Source organism: Sceloporus undulatus, chromosome 1 (assembly GCF_019175285.1).
Source record: "Sceloporus undulatus isolate JIND9_A2432 ecotype Alabama chromosome 1, SceUnd_v1.1, whole genome shotgun sequence".
NCBI classification, from domain to species: Eukaryota; Metazoa; Chordata; class Lepidosauria; order Squamata; family Phrynosomatidae; genus Sceloporus; species Sceloporus undulatus.
Window position 1 is genome coordinate 134,296,802 of NC_056522.1, and position 20,222 is coordinate 134,317,023.

The 20,222-nt window shown below is 36.9% G+C and overlaps 1 protein-coding gene across 1 annotated transcript in view; it reads left to right on the top strand.

Moving 5' to 3' along the window:
- Positions 1-20,222, top strand: part of DST (dystonin) — a 407,480-nt gene that overhangs the window by 137,302 nt on the left and 249,956 nt on the right. Inside the window, exon 8 of the mRNA XM_042457373.1 lies at positions 12,691-12,783. Coding sequence (XP_042313307.1) covers positions 12,691-12,783 — 93 coding nt within the window. The remainder of the gene's footprint in view (positions 1-12,690; positions 12,784-20,222) is intronic.

The following is a 20,222-nucleotide window of genomic DNA, read 5'->3' on the forward strand; positions in this document are numbered from 1 at the left end:
GCTCCTTGTAAAAGGTCCTCTGCTGAAGCTGATTTCACGAGGAAAGCTTTTGAAGGTTGGCAATGGTTACCACCGGTGATGTACTTCTTGTCACTTTGTTCTGCATTCTTGGTTGTTGTTTGCAACTCTGTTCTGTTCCTACGATATCGTTCCCTTCCTCCTCTTTCGTCCACATACATCCTCTTGAAGTTCTGTAATTTAAAAGTTAACCGACCACCTCGAGGCCGTCACTAGCTCTGACAGCGAGTGGAGAGAATAAAAAGCCTTTATTGACTGTTCGGAAATATTTCCCCCACTTCCTTTTTTCTGTCATTTCTCTACATGTACCACCAGCTCCAGCTTTAAAAACAGCTCTGAATCTATTTAAGGCAAATTAGACCAAAAAATTCGTACTATATGATAATCCTTGAATATATAACAGTGTAATATCGAAAAATAGGATTACTGTAGGAAATAATTGAAATAGGAAGGCATTTGGTTTTTGGTGGTTAGCATGCAATTCATTAGGTTATTTCAAGAGTATAATTATTCCGTAAGCTTCAGATTGCCAAGGGGTTGTCCAGTTTACTTTAATTATTCCAGTACTCAGATGTTAAGAAAAAAAACATAGAAAATTTCAGTTTACTGATCTCTAATAAAGGATTTTAACTTATAATTCACAAGATTGAATTGAAGATTTGCTGTACCTCCTACACCTAGTTCCTTAGATCCTCCATTTCCAACACTCCATTTTACATGGTTTATTAGAGGTCATTCGTACACCTGTTAATCTCTTACAATTTCCACTGCCTTCATATCTTCATAGGAAAGGAAAAAGAAGAAAAGACATACGAGAGATTGTTGGTGAAATTGTGTCTTAAATTCTCCACTTGTCCTCAAACTATCTATTTGTTTAGATTAGAACGGCGAAACTTTCAGCCTGAGGAGGCCTCACACAGCCAAAAAGAAACCTTTGTGACAAGTTCTATCATAGCGCAGGGTCTGCAATGATGAGTCATGGCCCTTCCACGTGATGACAATCTCAGGCGGGTTACAAACCGCCAAAAAATACGTATTGAATACGTATTAGGGTAGGAATGGGCGGCTGCTCCGCACCCCCCTAAAACCTTAATTCGTAGTCAACTTACGTAAAACGATGGCGGCGCCCCTTTTCTACATGGGCGCCGCATCTTTTACGTACTCGGACGCACAGCGTCCAGACGCGTGGCCGCTGGCTGAAGTAGCTGAGCGCGCCCCCTGGCGCTCGTTAGTCGCAAACGCGACGAAAAAAGAATCTCCCATTTTGAGCTTCTTTTTTCGGTCGCTCGGGAGTCGGGCCGTTGAAGGCTCCGGTCCCCGCGGACCTTTGGCTGGCGGCGCAAGGATCGCTGCCAACGCGGCTGTCTGTTACCCACTCAGTCCAATTCAGCAATACTATGCATAGAAAGCCAGTTGTCTGTAGTATTGAGCAGCTGTACAGGTGTCGAAGACACCATGTAAACATTTAAAGCGTACTTTTACTCTGCTCTTTTGTATGGAACCTGTATTTTTAAATGGCGTGAAAACATACGGTCTTTCTTGAAATCCAACTTTGAGTTTCTCTGGGTTAGTTACCTATTCTTACATCTAGATACCGTAAATCAGAACATTGCCATATAAAATGTCTTGTTGCATCCGCTTTAGATTCACTTTGGAGTCCAAGCAGACAAAGATATTCCATTCTCAGCTCCATTAGTTGAACATGTATGTTCTGTTGGTGAAACAAAGTAAGGTAATTATAGTCACTTATTTTGTTTTGTTGTTTTGTGTGTAGGTTGTGTGCCTTCAAGTCTGTTTCTGCCCTTAGAGCCAACCCTATAAGGCCAACACTCATGGGGTTTTCTGAACAAGATTTGTTCAGAGGCGTTGGTTTGCCATTGTTTTCACCTGGGTGAGAACCTGAAACTTTCCAGGATCCACCCAGGACCAAATGGGAATCGAAACCATGATCTCCAGTATAGTCCAACACCAAACATACTCCATACTGGCTCCCAATCACTGATATTACTTTAAACTTGTATTGGAAATGGATACAGTTCCTTACAGGGAGGAACATATTTACAGGTGTGTTTAACACTTCAGCATACAAGGATACTGAGAGAAGAATAAGTGTTAATATAGTCTATCTGGAACTCTGGAAAAAACAGAACATATTAATGTATTTCCATGACCTAGTTAGTTTTGAGGAAAGAACCAGACCACAATTTGAGTTTGCTTCCAACCTACAAGAGCCTGTCCTTAGCAGAGTTCTGCAATTGCAATTGTCTCTCAGTTAGATGGCAGGGTCAGCAAGGACTTTGATTGATTCCCACCTCTCTGTTGCCTTGTGCTCCGAAGATCTGCTCTAGAATGCTCTGGGACCTTTGGAAACAATGGGAGTGTTTCTAGGGAAAGAAGAACCCAGCATATTTTCTGCGGTTTCTGGTAGCTGATCCTTCCCTGGGGACGTATCCTAGGGTTTTGTTAATTTATCGGTGATCTTTAAGATCCTAGGCCTTTTTGATATCCGATACGTATGTAAACTTGCACCAGGTCCTTAGACCCCCGTCCAAATGAAATATGAAGTCAGACTAAAATAAAAGACTAAAAGGGAAACAATTGAAGGTATATTCCTCATATGCTTACAAAACGATACTAAGTCTAGATGAGAGCGCTCCTTTACAATACACAGGGAGAAGCGTCAATCACACATTGACAAGGACTTTCTCAGTTAGGTCACGTGAACATCTTCAGGGTTTTAAAATCATGCTCAGTCCACCAAATTCAATTATACCTGCAAGAAATTCGAAATTATCAAGCGTTTTGAGAAGCCAATCTGTAACTACGCATCGCTCGCATAACTGTTGTAAACAAGCCAACTGTCTTGAATCGATGATATCGAATACACATTTGCCTGATCACAGCATTCCGCATAGTCCATTGTCAGGTTCCGATATTATTTCCCTTCAAATAGTTTGCTACTGCCGTGTATTGACATTTTAAACTATTGGTAAATTTCTAGTTCTTTCTGTACTCATAGAAACACTGGATTTATTCATCTACAGTAAACTGCTTCTCTTTAATGGGTAGTTATTTGGTTGGTAAAGCTCATGAACTTACGTGGGACTTCAAGTCAATGTTTTCTTCAGGCTTACATAGCGCTGAAAAGAGGCAATAATTCTTGTGATTTGCATCTCATTTTCTTTACCGGTTCGCAAGCATGTGACTGACCATGTATGAAGAACTGGAGCGATGGACCTAACTTTGATTTCTCTTTTAGGAAGTTCTTTCAGGGATTACTGGTGAGTTTTCCAAATTTTTGTTCAAAAGCTTGGGCCTCAGGATATTTGCTTAATATGATTGTTGGGTTTTTCTTAATCACTGTTTCCTAGCTGGGGGAATCAAACGTAAGCTTGTTTCAGGAATGCATAGAATTTTTTGTATTCTGACTTGTTTTCCCATATTATTTGTTGCTCCCCCGTATAATGATAAAACTTGTTTTTGTAATTGAATTTGTCTTTATTATTTTTTATTTCTTATTATAACAATCCTCATATATAAGTGGGGATGCTAAATATTCTGTTTCCTGTTAAAGATCCCGTTTTACAATAGGCCACCTTGCGGGGGAAATGCTCACACGCTCCCACCTCTAAATTGTCTTCTAAGACCACTCCCTTTGGTGTTCATTCTTTTTTTTGTGAAGCATACCTATTTCCCTTGCTCGGACTTGTTCCCCTTCATTCTATTCTTCTTGTTCATAGTCTTATCTTCACTTTGTGGTCTGTTTGTGTCTTGATCTCTGTCTCCTGTCTATTATGTTCCATTAGCCAAGGGAGCGAGATTTTTTGAAGAATTACGGTTGGTGAGTTCAACAGAAGCATGCCCGTTTTGAACAGGCATTGAGGATAGAGGAGGATGAGGATAAGGGGGTTAGGTGCCGACCCATTTAAATCTACTACTGTATATTTTGAAGAGTGGTACTCTAACCTGAAGTAAACTTTAGTGTTGTGCTGTGTGTGGTTCTTTAGAAAGGAAATTTGGGCAAATTTTTTGTGTTTTGTTTGTGTGTGTATATTGTGTGTTGTAGATGGGAAATGCATCTATATGGTGAATAATATTATACTGCCATTGAATTTTGGGCAATCCATCAGACCCTCTGAAATGACTAGGTATGAAAAGCCTTTAGTTATGATTGCCCTCCGTGGATGGTGGATTGCCCTTCTTTAAAAGTCCATTTTCAAACTATGCAAATAATTTAAATCATTTCACATGTATTTTTTTTGTTTTGCACTAATGCACAGATTTGTAAAAATAATGATTTTAAAGATGAATGATGCCAAAAATTTAATAACTTTTAAATGAGGCCAATGTGTATGTGTCATATACATTCAGCTACTTACAACCCTTTAGGCAAGAAGCTAAACAATACTCCCACACCATATATTTAAACAGTTTGGAGACAACATTTTAAACTGGAGAGCGCAAGGATATTAGGGGACAGAAGTGATAAAATGTATTCTGATCCCACGGATTATTGGATCTGTGGACAGGATAATCACTGTCTGAAGATATAATAATGATTGCCTGTAGATAGATTATTAGAGATTGAATTATGCTTCATCAAATTTGTTCCTTAATTTTTTTATGGATATATTTTTATTATAACAGGTAATGCTTGAGTTAGAATTTTATAATGATGCTATTTTGTCTTCAAGATGGACAAAATCTACTTTATAAACAATCAGTTATGGCAGATTACTGAGTACTGATTGTCCCAAATAGTTGTTCATAATATAGAAAATTGGCATTTACAATTTTTTTATCTACCAAAAGCTTAAAGATCTTTTGAGTGTCTTCTTGTTCTTTTGAACAACCATTTGGTAATTTATCAAGGCTCAGAAAACATTCAAAAAAACATATTTAGTTTATAGAATAACATTGTGTTTATGAGAATTAAATTGGTGAATCATCATAATATTACTACTAGTAAGTTACCATTACTTTTAGTCATGATTTCTGCAGGACAAAGTAACATTCCAGCATTTTTACAAATTATTTCTTCATTTATTTATCCATTTATGAGTGCTTTGCATTTTATTTTTTCGATGTTAAGACTGTGCCTGTCTTCTTGCAGTTAAGTTCCATTGAATTAATTAAAGCTTACTTTTGAGCTGACATGCTTAGAATTGACCTTATCAGCATATGTACCTCAATTATTAATTCATCAAAGGCCAAATTTGGAATATTCCTTATAAATCACTAATGCTCAGGGGTAAATTGTTTTAAGGAATTTGTATTGTTGTCAAAACTCACATCTCCAGTCTATTGCCCCAAGCTGTAAGGAACATACACAGTACTAGTGCAGGTAGGCTTAAATGGTTTGTCCCGATTTTCCTTTTCTATCAGAATGCACCTTTTATTGATTTCTCCCTACAGCCCTGAACACACCTATAATCTTTCTTTAAGGTGATGGTTCTCCAGAACTGTAAGAGATTATCTCCACACTTCAACTTACAAATTATTACATGTCAGATGGAAAGGCTCCCAACAGTGATAAGAATTTTACCCTTAATCCGTGGATTGTTAAAGCACACTTATTAGTTTTGTGGTATGGTATCCTTAATTTCAGTGAAACTTTGATTGGCATATGGAAACCCTTGAAGAAACTTGCCAAGATAAAAACACCATGAATAGGTTCACTCAAAGTTGCCATTAAGTTGCAAACAAACTTGAAGACAAACAACAAACAAATATATCAAGTAAGTGTTTGCTGAACTTTTTTTGAAGCTGATTTTCAATTTAATATATATACTTTCAATCCTATCAATCTTCCACTTTTTTTCATGTTTCTTCTGTATGTTTCTAATATACCGTAAATATAAATAAAATAAATTAAATTCTGATATTCAAATAAGAGCATGAAATGATTAGGGGTATATTACTTGTCTGAACAACTGTGAGGACAGTTAACAAAAGAACAAACAATTGTGTTATTGCTTATTTGAGAAATACAGATAATGTTGTACTCTAGTTTACAATGATCGTCTAGAAGATTTTATAAGAATCCTTGCAGTCCCTGGGTAGCAAATTAGCTTCATTTCACTACCTCTGAGAATGCCACAATGATTAGTGTTTGTTCATGTGATTTAGATGATTCTTTTCATTATGCCTTTGGATATCTAAGGGATTGTAGAAGTTATTTTTCTCAGTTTTATTCTTCTTCTCTCTTTGCTGTATTACACATATCTTTCAAGTCTCTCTCTATCATTACGGTCTGTGTAATCACAAAATATGGGTTGTTGGTCTATGCAAATACCAGAATTAAAACATTTTTAGCAGTGAGATTTGAACAGAAAAAAAATGTATTTGCAAGGTTGTAGAACCCATATGTGTGTCTGCACAGGTGCAACTGTTACAGACAAGATACCCTATCTATTGTGCTGTGGTTTCTGAAAGAGTGGCTCTTTGGTAACCATAACCCAGTTGGAAAGAGAAAGAACAGCTAGATTTTTGGTTTAATGATAGACATGAAAAAAGAGGCAGCTTCTTCCTGTTTGGCTTGGATACCGGGAGAGCCTATATCAGGGTCAGAAGGAGGAAAAGAAGCTTGTTATTCAAGAGAAGAAGAATATAAAGAGACAATTTGAAGGCTTTTGAAGTTGTATAAGCCAGTAAGCGCTTTCCTTTTTAGCTGAATTTACAGAGTTTTTGAGGAAATACTCATTAGTGAGCTATAGACATTATTGTGCTTATTCATGTTCTTCTGCTCATTATTACGAAGGTTGGTGAATAAAAATATAATCGTTAGGAAGAATGGCATTCATATTTGGGTATTTTCTCTTATTAATATCTTTCTGATGGTTAATGAATGATGCTGCTGTAATTTTCCTTCTCTGTCATTTTAAGCTAATGATGCTGTTCTGTCATGTATATCATCAATCTGTTGAATATTATTTGTTTTCCTTTAATAACTTCTTTAGCTTTTCTTTCCAATTTCTTGGTTTTATGCATGTTTGTGTTATGAAAGCATTTTATGACAAAAAAATGTTGCTAATTTTGGTTAAATAAAAAAGTTTGAAATTTTGGTAAATGTTTGAAATTCTGCAAGACAAACTAATATTACGGTGATTGGCTTTATAAGCGTCTTTTTCCTAGTGTGTTTGTCTTCTCTGTATTTACAATAAAATTTGTTGTTGATGTACACATACACAATTCATTCTAGAAACTGATCACTATATTGATTTTTTCAAGAAAGGTTTAATGAGCAGATTTGGATTTACAGGATTTGAGATCAAAATTTTTTTAAATTAAAAAAAGCCATATGTCTTTTTGAGTTCAATTTATAATTTTCCACATATTTTTTAAAAATTTCTACAAAATGTTCATATAGGCCGTTAACATATTACATATCTTAATAAAGCTATGAATATTATGAAAAAAGTTGAAATTTGACAAACATGGATGATAGTACAATTGATCATATTGGCATATTGACCAGTTTTAACACAGTGTTAAAAACAAACATACCTTACATTAATTTGTGTTTTTAAATGCCCTTAGGGAGTACACAACATGATTTTCTTTTAGGATTAATGGAAAATAGGATGCATTCTGTATTATGGGAAAGATATCTAAGTATTGAGTGTTGGTTGAATTGTAACTCTATTAAAACAAATAACCTCACCTAGGTAATATTTTGTTGTTGTCCCAGTAAGAACTACTTTCTATTAACGTCTCCAAGTATTTTATTTAAATTTGTGTAAGGAAAGCACAGTTCAATTTAATAGAGATTGTAATATGAAAGCATTTTAACCAATGGTTGCCACAGGAATGTGAAGAGAGAAGTTTCATGCCTGGATCAATTGAACTGAAATAATCTTTAAGCAAAATAACCTTGTTGATTCAATATATCTAATTGAATGTTTTGAAAGTATTTTGAGGAGCGAATCACAATGGAAGAGTTTCTTTAAAAGAAAACAAGCTCTTCAGAATATAGCTAATTTTCATCAAAACTGTTCCAGCCAGCTGTTTCCTCATAAACTTAAGAGAGTGTATTTATTTAGGCATTTTATCTCATGAATTTTAATTCCAGTATCACAGATAGTTTTGCAGTAGCAAATTATTAAAATTCATAAAAATACATATTAAAATTAAGTCGGAACCCCCACACCCGAAATAGTAGTAAAACAATTAAAAACATATGATTAAGATTCACTGGCTGGTTGTGAGTGAGGAAAAAAAAACTTAAAAGCATTTATAAATTAAATGAGTGAGCTAATTCTTAGTATCTTTCTAAAATGTGGGGATGTGTATTGTACACACATATTCTGGAATTATAATTTATGTTTAACGTAGTAATTAAGGTCTTTGATCCAGACAGCCCGAGCACTTTTAAGAGATATTGATTTCCTAAATACATTTCTGTTGTGTTTTTATTTCCCATGAAGTGAGTGGACCAAAGTGTGTCTTCACAATGTGCTCCGCAAAGGTATGTTTTAGACTCACATTGTTTACTGTTATCTCTCATTACTGCCCTAATGAACAGCTAGAGAGGAAATATGTTGTACTTTACCCGGATGGCTATGCTGAGCCAATCTTCTCTGTGTGATCTTTGATCTACTGTGCCAAATTTTCAATGGATTACAGCAGGCCTAACAACATTGAAATCAGTACATTTTTGGATGCCTTGAGTTGAGTTAGCCAACATCAGAATGTGACATTTGTATTACATGCAAAAAATGTATGTGTGCATTTTATAAAGGTAAAAAAAAAACGGATTATTGATGTTATGCAGTTGGAACCAAAAAAATGTATGAGTAGATACCTATTTTAGTTTTATGCTCTCTTTGCATATTGCATCAATATAAAAAATATTTTTCATGAAGCAAATGCAAATTCATTTCACAGTTTACTGTGGTATGAGATATTATTTGTGGGGTAGTTGGTAGAAGTCCACATGGTGAGGACTTTTGTAAAATTTAAATTTGAATTAATTTGAATGCCAGAGTCATTTAGATTCATTTAAATTCCATTATTAAAAAATCTTTGAGTGTTCGGAATATTTAAAATACAGTACACAATTTTAAATAGGTATCACTTGTTTTCTATGTAAGATTATAGAAAAATGCAGTCTTCATTTTCTGTTTTTAGCCCAGAGAGAAAGGCCGGATGCGTTTTCACAGATACAGAATGTACAATTGCACTTTGATTATTTGAAAGACGTCATGTAAAGATATTATAGGAAGCTAAGCTAACACTTATTAATTAGTGACCAAAGCACAAAATGAATTTTTAATGCTTTGTTTGTATTGCTTTTAACATTAACAACAATAACAACTATTTTTACAATGATGATATTTGGTTTATTTAAGAATAGAAGGAGGATGCAATAAGTGGTGCCTGGGTTACGAAATTTAATTCGTAACGCGGCGCTTTCGTAAAACCCGAAAAGCCTTCGTAGCCGAAATTGCATAGGCGCTAATGGGGAAAAAGCCGCGATTCCGTGTCGAAAAAAGCCGAAAAAAGCAACAACATTTTTTTCGTAACCCGAATAAAAAAAAAAAACATTGTTAACCCGAAAAACCATAATTTCACTATGGGATTTTTTTCGTATTCCGAAAATTTCTAACTGGGTATTTCGTAATCCCGATGTACCACTGTCGTCTCATTGGACTGACCTTTGGTAATATATCATTCTAATCTTCTCTTATTCTTCATTACCGTCATTTGGGACTCTCGCCAGGAAAGTATTTCTGTGAAAAATTGGGGTGTAGGTGGTTCCTAGCTCTGGCCATGAGCTCTATGTGATGCAATACATTCTTCAATGTCCCTACACAACACTCAATTTGTTCTTCAGTATTTTTCCCCTGCCAAAGCAGAGGGGGGAAATCAAAATAATTGCAACTTCCAGACTGGGATGTCCCATGCGAAAAGGAACAAAAAAAAAGTTTTTATAGAGCACCAGCAGTCGGATAGAAGCTAGGTTGAAATACTGTTCCCCTGAAAGAACAGAAAAAACCAAAACATTTGGTCCACAGTAGAAACTTCAGGTTGAGCTAACCCCACCCCAGCAGAAAATCTGGGCTGCAGAAGCACCCCTCTCAGTTAATTCAGAATGTGGCTACCTTGATAAGAATTGTTCTGTTATTTTAATTTCTCCAGAGATTCCCATACATGTCCTGATGTTTTCGGTTGTTTTTGCCCCAGCATAGTTATTTGTACGACAGTTGCCCTTATGTTTGAAATGTTAGTAGGAAAAGGTGTTTTATTTATTTATTTTAATACAGTATGTGTTAGCACTGAAAGAAAGAGAGCCATCATGGCATAGTGGTTTGAGTGTTGGACTACAACTCTGGAGACCAGGGTTCAAATTTCCACTCAGTCATGGAAACTCACTGGATCACCTTGAGCAAGTCACACTCTCTCAGCCTTAGAGGAGGGCAAAGGCAGCACACTGCTGAACACGTCTTGCCAAGAAAAAACCCTGATAGTGAACCTTAGTGTCACCATAGGTCAGAAATGACCTGAAGGTACACAACAACAACAAACTGTAGGAAAGCTAGTTCAGCAGTCCTATACAAATTAATATAGACTACAATATTGGAAAAGAGCCTTGTTCAACAAAATTTACTTTCATCTAAAAATGTGTTTGTATATGTATATGTATGTATACATGCATGCATATTTAAGCAATTTATATTTTGCCTTTCTCCCAAAATATATATGAATAATTTATACAGGACACTTGCAGTGCCACCTTCTGGTATTTATCATAATTACTATCTATATTGGTTCTTTTGTTATGTGCTAGGACAGTATTTGCTGCTTTTAGAAATAGTTTGACATTTATATATCCATAATTTTTTCATACTGAAAAGTAAATCACTTAAAAAGGTTACTAAGGTTCTCAACGAATATGGTGGCCTATAATTGAATAGGATCATTTAATCAGTTTTTCTGGAATGCTGATTCTGTCATTTCAATTTAGTATTATCAGAGATTGTATGCTTCTGATTTAACTAATTAGAAAAGGAAATGGAAAACTAATCCTGGCAACTAAGCCTTCAGATCTGCATTTTAACACTAGCAAAGTGTTTGTGAGGGAACGGAGGTGGAAAGAAATGAATAAACATCAAAGGTTTACATGTATAATTAGGTTTATCAAGGACAATGTGGTGTTAGTTGAGCTTCTTCCTCAAGGGCCATTTAACTTGCTCCCTGCCACTGAAATAGTTGTGCTTGGTTTCTGATAGTACATCCTATTGAGTTTACTAATGCTTTCTTCCAGAACATTAGGTATACGATTTATTTAACTCATTTAGTTGCTCCCAGGACAAATTGCTTAACGTTAAGTCACATTTAACAGTGATATAGATATGAGAGTATATTCCTCAGCTGAGAAATCTGTTAGCAAAATGCTGTGGCATGATACATGCTATCCTTCTGCTAGAAATGAAGTACTTCTCTTGTATCTTGGAATTATATAATGAAGCTTTTTGTCTTCTTTAACTGTTTCGATTGCACAGTATATTTCTTGTAAAATGTAGTTGTGATACAGTAATATGAAAAAGCTAGAATAAGCATAGCTCTTTTCAGTTTAATTACCTCTTAAATAAGGTATCTAGATAGGTTTTGTTTATCAACTTACTCATCAGATATCTTTCTTTCACCAGAGAGTTATCATTTCAATTGAATAAGCAGAGAATAGAAAGTATTTTCCAAAGTATTGGGAAAATAGCATAAATTAGAGAATATGAAAGTTTCAAATACAATTGAAGCTTAATTCTGAATCTTTAGAACTGTATTTAATGTTGTTAACTGGCAGGAGTGCACAACTTATTGAAGAAATTAAGAGCTGTTTACATGCTAATTGTTATTATTAGTTGTATTATCCATGTAAAAATTAGGGCAGTTTGCTTTCTTTATATTTTAATTGCCCTTCCCAAGCAGCTGAACTCTTCCCAGGGCTGTGTAGCAAATGACATTTCTTTTGTTAAAATGATTCTGGTTCTTCCGGATGCATTGTCTGTGGCTGCTATTATTGTTGTTGTACTACTGTTTGAGTATTGGAATATGACTCTGGAGACCAGGATTTGAATCCCAGTTATGTAAACCCACTGATTGACTTTGGCAAGTCACACTTTTCAGCCTCCGAGGATGGCAATGGCACCCCCTCCCCGAAGAAAATTGCCAAGAAAACCCCATGATAGGACAATCTTAGAGTTGCTGTAAGTCAGAAATGACTTGGAGGCACACAACAACAATAAGCTACTACCATAACTATTGAGAAAGCAAATGTACCTTCCTTTATTGCAGTCACGCACAAATGTCACAATTCCAAAAAAATAAGCAAAGGTAGATATGTTAGTCCATGAACAAACACTCCAAAATCAACAATTGGGAAGGAGCTTTGTATGGGCCAGCCAGAACTTTTCATTTGGCTAGATAGTATGAAGAGCAAAGGATGGGGAAAGTCCAACCCCTGCTCCTTCCTTCTCTCTTGCTTTTTGTGCCCCCTATCCTGATTGAAATGTTCCGGAGAATATAAAAGTTTGCTTAACTCTCTGGCATTTTGGTTGGCCCTAGCAACAGTATTGCTTGCCTGTGGATTTTGATATATTAGAATGTGTGTTTCTAGCTCAAGTTATTTTAACTATTTTCTGTGTTTGTTTGTTTGTTTATCATTGATAACAGGTGAAACTGGTGAACATTAGGAATGACGACATAACAGATGGAAATCCCAAATTGACTTTGGGATTAATATGGACCATAATTTTGCACTTTCAGGTAAGATGATTTGTCACCTCCAAAGAAGTTTCAGTTTGTAACTCCTCCCTTCTCAATGGATGCAGTGACTGTACTTGCCAGAGGTTATCAGAGTAGGGATCTTGGAAGGAATGAGATAAAGGAAGTTGTAGAAGCTCTGCTCACTTCCCATCCTGTTATTGCCATTACTGCTGCTGCTTCCGTCCCCCAGATATAGTCATTTTCCTTGGAGCCTAGGAAGGAGGCAAGACAAACTGAACGAGGGAGCCTCTCCACAGATCCCAATGGAGTTTTATTATCTGCTGAGGAGAAGGTCTACTCCCAGAAACCCTATTAAAGTTTTTTTGTTTTCACTAATTTTTCAAGCAGCCATTTGAGCTGATGATGTTGTAAGGGGAGGGCACTTGGAAGCCACTCTTGGAATGTATGCAGGGATGAGCAGTTCTATTCCCCTCCCATCACTTTGCCTCCTCCCGCATCACAGCTGTTTGCTTACTCCTCAACAACACAGCTGTTGTTGCTCTGACATTTTCCCCAGCTGTCTTAAAAATGACAGGAAGCAAGTCTGCTGCCTCAGATTTGATCACAAAAATGTGGGTTTTGTGCAAAATCCACCGTTTATTTGCAGAAGAAAATGCTTCCACATAACCAGGTAATTTTTTTCATGTGCAAAGTTGCTGTTTTGGGGGCAAAACCCTGCAATTTTGAACCATGAATACCTCTCACATGTGGCCAGCTGGAAATAATACATTGTTTTGGGGAAACTGGTTTTTTGGGGGGGTTTTGCACAGAACTCCACCGTTTTTATGCACAAGCGTATATGTATTTCTGTGCAGAGTAATTTCATCATATATTTCAGGATCTTTGAATAAAGGGCAAAAAAATGTACGCAATCCCCACCATTGTATTATTCTCCCAGTCCGTTTTCCTGACTGTTGGGAAACCCTTTATACAGCAAGGAAAGAACTAGTGGTCAATATTTTTTCCATTCCTAGTTTCAGATACAGTAGTGTCATAAGAGATTTGAAAAAAAAAATCTCTTAATCTCATGTTCTGAATGAATAAAGCTTAAAATGCCTCATTAAAGATTTTGGAAATGTTGCATCGTTTTAACCTGAAAACCATGAATGCCAATTTCACATTACCCCTTTTGCTTAAAGAAGGAAAGTTCTGATGCATTCAGTTTAAGTAGTTTGTATTACACTGTTTTGTTTTGGCTTTATAGGAACCCTAATTATCACACTAAGCACCACAAGTGTGTTCAGCAGTTAAAAATGCAACTATTATTTAGAGCTTGTTAGAGTTAATTTTTTGGAGCTAGAGTTCCTAGCAATGGGCATGCTGGTTGGTAAGGGGTGTAAAGAAAACTCCTCCTCCAACCCCCTTTTCCCACATATACTGTTATTTTCTTTTTGGAAATGTTGGTTGTACTGGATCACTGTAGAGGGCACTAGAATGATGGCACTGAATGTACTTAGTGAATTATATAAAACCTCCTCCTGATCCTTACGGTATGTGGCATTATTCTTTCTCAACTTCAGTGCCTGAAAGCTCCAGTTTGTTTGTGAATGTTGTTGCCCAGATTATTCTTTATCCTCATTTGCTATAACTAGACCATTGTCCAAAACCATGTTTGTGCATTTAAGGAAGGACATGCAAAGCATTTGAGGCCATGATGTTTGCAAGGGAGTGGGGAGGGGTTTACTGAGATTTATGAATTTTCAAACCACTTCAGTATGTGTCATTTGGAAACCTTATTTTTATCCCTAAAGACAAAAACAAACAAACCCAGGAACTGTTACATGTGCATAAACCAAATAAAACCAAATAAAAATCAGTATAAAAATGCATTCTTGCTAATGCTGTTGGGCATCATTTGGATAATAAGAAATTATTCTCATACCCATCTGGATCCTATGCATATGAAAAGGCCACAAAATATTTTATTTCCTCTTTTATGCTGTCAATTTGGTGAGTAAGGCCATAGAGACATTTGCAGCTGCTGATTTTTCATGACTGAAGAGCAAAATTCATTCAAACGGTGTGTGCTGTAGAATAGTGCATTTGCTTTCGATGCCTTTTTTGGGGGGGTGGTGGGGGTGGAAGTTTTATAGAGGGTATTTCCAGCGTCACACACTCTAAATAACCTTTGGAATCTGAAAGTGTTAATTCTTTACAGCACAGCTGAACATCATTTCTGTTTTCCTTTCTTCTGTGCAGTGTTTGAACTGACTCCTGAATTATGGGTGTTTTAAATTCTAAGCTATTTTAACACCTTTCCAGGAGAGGCCCAGTTGACTCACAGAAGCTCCTCCTGGCTCTGTGTTTTGTCAGATGTTTAGTTCTGTATGAACTGGAAAGTGCTTTTAGTTAAACTTGTTCATTTTAATTTGTTCAGCATTTCTAGTACCTGTACTGTTTTCTTGGTTTATTATTTTTTTTATGTAAGTGACCTCGGGGAGCCCCACCTGGTCTACCCTCAAAAGAAGAACTAACATTTTAAACAAGGAATTATATTTAGGTATTCACCCTAAATTTAAACAATTACCTCTGCAAAGAAACAAAACAAAACAAAGAAACTAAAATAATAATATCGGCGGGTTACAGACTGCCGAAAAGCGGCGGTCTGCTGCTGTCGCCGGTTGCAGCGTCTAGGAACCACAGCAGCCCAACGGTCAGGCGGTGCTTTTGCTTTTGATGCAAAATTGCACTCCTTCCTGCGCCCCGGAAAAGACGCCAGAAGTGCCGAAGCGCGCACTCGTGGCGTCATTTCTGGGGTGCGATGTGCAGACGCAACGCATCTGCTACGTCAAGATGGCAGTGGCCATGTGGAACGGCCGCCGCCATTTCGTACGGACCCAGTCCGTACTATGGTTGGGGGCGTCTGGAAGAGACGCCCCTTTCTAATCCTAGTATGTGCTGAGCATGTACTTTCCTGCCCTTTTGTAACGGGCCATCATCAGCATTAGCATCATCAACAACAAAAATAAAAAATAACAAGAGTTTGGAATTGTTACTTTTTACAACTATAACTCACAGAATGCTCCTGTCTGCCTGGCCAGTGGCTGTGATGGCCAAGGGATTCTGGGAGTTATAGTTCAGAAAAACAACTTTTCCTGATTATGCAAATAATAATACCTAAGCAGAGTAATTCAGGAAAACTGCATCTCACCAGTTACATCTTCATGGTGTATGTGGCTAAACATCCAGCCAGTTTACCACTCCCTTGGCTACTGTAAGCTCCTAGCAAGATAGTGAGGGTTTGGTGAAGCTATTTTATTTTTAGGGAGAGCCACAGTGTAACAGTTAAGGTAGCGACTCCCAAAGTGGGTGCTAAACTCCCGGGGGGGAGGGGGCAAAAAGATTCACGGGGGCTTCCCAGCTTTCATAGCTGATTTATTTTGTGAGGGGAAATACTGAACATGGGAAAGGGTTCCACACAGATGTGGGGTTTTTATATATCCTTTCCTTGTTTAGCCTCTTTCTGGCCATATAGCAGTACATGGTTGGGCAGCAGCATCTTCTATTGAGAACCATCTTTGGACTTTCTCCAGCCATTGACCCCAGTGTGCAAGGATTCCTTTTTAATCTTCTCATCATTTAAAACAAGCAGACACAAGGTCAACGCTTGATCTTCTCAGAGATCTAAAGATGGAGTTATTTAATGTCTGCAGTTTAATCTACAACTACTGGAGGTGAAAAGCTGTTGTTTTCCATGTGGTCCTCAATACTAAATATATTGTGGACTGTCATTTATAATAATAAAAAAGACAGCTTTTAAAGCAGCATATTTATTCTCAATGTCCTTAAAAACTTTCTAGTTAATACTGTTTGATAAGCCCTTTGCTTATGGATAAAATATTCAGACTTTGTTGTTTGAGCTAAACCTCTGTTACTTTGTAAATGAATTATCTTTCAGACTTTAGGAATTGGAACAAATCAGAAAAACTTGAGCAGAGGCTTTTACTCTATATTTTTTATTTTGCCCATGGAATAACATAGTGCAACTAAATTCTTTCAGTTGGTTTTGTTCAGCTGTGCTTTTATAGGCATAAAATTACCAAGGGTACTGTATATTCTTTATTATGTCAGATTTGTTACAGTCTTCTTTTTGTTGTGTCAAATAACAGTTGTGGCTAGGCTGATCGCTACTTCTCATGTGTCTATCTACGGCTGAATGTACATGTGAATAACTGTCCGTAGTTGTTCTGGAATGCCCCAGGTAATGGGGAAATATAAGGGGCCACAATACTCCAGGCTGCTCCCAGAGTATTTTGGCTTGTGTGCACCCAGCCAGGAGTGTGATCTGCCCATATAATGTGTGATTTCCAAAGTACCTGCCATGATGAAGGATCTGAATTGTTGTAAAGTATGTAATGTGTCTTGGGGTGTGTGTGTGAAAAATGATGTAATGGTGTACAGTAGGAAATAACTGGGTGCTTTTGGCAGGCCTTTTTTTTTACTGCACCATGATGTCATTTCACATTATAGGTAAGATTTTTTATACTGCACAGCAGACATCCACAGGAAAGCCTCAAGCCAATGTCGGCATAGTGAGCATTTGCACCCTGACCACCCCAGTGCACTTATTATAACTTGGTGACTTTTAGCTGTGATGCTCAACATATGCACAAATTACACTAGGGCATCTCACTACATTTTGTGGTACAAAGGTAGACACATCTCTTTAGAGAACACACTGTATAAAATTGTAAGACAAGACATGTGCAGGCAAGTTCTAAATGTGATGGTAGGTTCTTATCCAGAACATAAATACTGTCAGGTTTTCTCACCTCATGAGAAAGGGTATAGGAACTGTGCTGGACTAATGTTGTGAGCAATGCTGTTACTGTATGTGAAGTTCCTGTGTTATATAGGTCAATATACTCTGTTGAGATTTGCAGTTTATCATAGTGGTGTGGGATAGAGAGACATGGAGCAGCAACCTTGTACAAACTGATCTTGGCAAATAGAATTAAGTCTCTTTAGAGGTCTAACCACAGATTATAGTTGATAAAGAAACAGCTCCAGTGAGGTTGCTTTGATGGCCATATAATATTGTACACTGGTGTGTTTTTTGTTTGAGAACTCACCATTAATTTCCAATCTTGGTAACTAACAATTTAGGATCAGTTTATATAACTACTAGGTTCATAACTGCCACTTTAATTTACTGCGCATCTCATCAGTTTGTCTGTGGCCAGTCACAGTGACAATTGCTGTCACTTTAGGGAAACAATAATTTTACATACTGTGACGCATGGCTCAACATAAAAGATTGTATTGGTGTACAAAAGAATAATAATAGATGTAGTGGCTGTGCATGACTGAGGTTTCACCAGGAGCAAATGAATACATTTAGCTGGGCCACCAAGATCCAATAGTTGTTTATTGAATTCTAAGTCTTTTAAATACCATGTTATAGTGGTGTATCAGTCCTGAGGGAACCATTGCCAGTATCACTGTGCTACCTCTAACACTTTTCCTCTGTTTTTGGCAAAACAGAAAAATTCATCAGGAGCACAGATTATATTTTGAAGCAACATTATTTATTTATGGTTATCACACCTCCTCCTTTTCCAGAACATGTCTTCTTTTTCAGAGCTAAAATTTCTCTCTGGGTTTGTTTTTATAAATGTCTGCTGCTGGTTGCCTCCTGCCTGCTGTTGCCAACTGAGAATCACCATAGCAATTGAGGGTTTGAAGTAGTGAGTCGCTAAAGGTGCCTTATTTTTAATCAACATACAGATAGTTTAGTTTTGTGATTGAAATGCTAAATCACAGTTATCTTTGTAAAGAATTTACAAGCAATTTTTTCAGCATCTGAACACACTTGTCTTCTTAACTGCCCCTAAGTATTACATCCTGACTTGAAATTACCAAATTCCTATGGGATTCTACATAAGAAATATTGGCCTAAATCCAGCATCCCTTCAATGTAGCCTAAATATCCTCATGTTGAGATATGTTGCTTCAACAAGATCTGAGAAATCAAAGGGATATTTAAACCAAAAGTGGGTATGCTCTACAACCAGCAAGGGATCATATTTCATGACCAGGAAGGAATAAAAAGATGATGGAAATAATACACTAAAGAACTATATAAAAGAGGTGAAAGGATGGCACATTCACATGAAGAAGAACCATATGGAGATCAACCCCAAATTTGAAAGAGCGAAGTGGAAGCTATACTTAGCACAGTTCAAAGAAACAGATCACCAGGAACAGATGGCTTACCAATAGAACCCCTCAAAGCTAGAGAGACCGAATTCACTTTAGTTCTAACTAAAATCTGTCAACAAATCTGGAAAACAAAACAGTGGCCCTCAAATTGGAAACATGCAGTGTACTTGCCAATCCCCAAGAAAACATATTAGTATTTGCAGTAATTACAGGGCCATTGCGTTAATTTTCCAGGCAAGCAAAGTGATGCTCAAAATTACACAACAAAAACTTTTACTGTATATGGAGCAAGAAGTGCCATCCAAGCTGGGTTCAAGAAAGGACGAGCATATAGTAAACATATGCTTGATAATAGAAGGTACCAAAGAATTAAAAAAAAAATCAGCCTGTGCTTTATAGACTATAGCAAAGCATTCGACTGTATACTGTAGATCACACAAGTGTATAGATCACTCTTAAAGAAATTGGTGTGTCATAACATTTAGTTGTCCTGATGCATAACCTGTGCTTAGGACAAGAAACTACTGTTAGGACAGAATATGGAGAAACAACGTTTTCCAGTTGACAAGACAACTGCATGTTATTGCCCTATCTGTTTAACCTATATGCTGAACATATTATATGTAAAGCAGGATTAATTATGGAAGAAGAAGGCTTAAAATTTGGAGGAAGGAACATCAACAGTCTAAGGTATGTGGATGACACCATATTACTATCTGAAAATAACAAACTCTTGGAACAATTACCAAAGAAATTCAAAGCAGAAAGTGAAAAGACAGGCCTGCAGTTGAACATAAAGTAAATAAAAAGAATGACGACAGATGATATACATAACTTTAAGGTAGATGATGATGACATTGAAATAGTTCACAATTGCTCATACCTTTGCTCCATAGTTAATGAGAGTGGAGACTTCAGTCAAGAAAAAAGAAGACTGGGATTTGGAAGGGGCAGCTATGAAGGAACTAGACAGGATCCTGAAGTATAAAAACATATCACTGAATACTAAAGTCAGGGTGGTCCATGGTATAGTATTCCCCCTTTCTATGTATGGCCATGAAAGCTGGACAGTGAAGAAAGCTGACTGGAAGAAAATCAACTCATTTGAAATGTGGTGCTGGAGAAGAGTTCTTCATGAACTGCTAAAAAGACAAATAAATGGGTGCTAGAGCAAATCAAGCCTGAACTCTCCCTGGAAGCCAAGATGACTAAACTGAGACTGCTGTGCTTTAACCATACATATCATGAGAAGGCATGACTCCCAAGAAAAGACAATA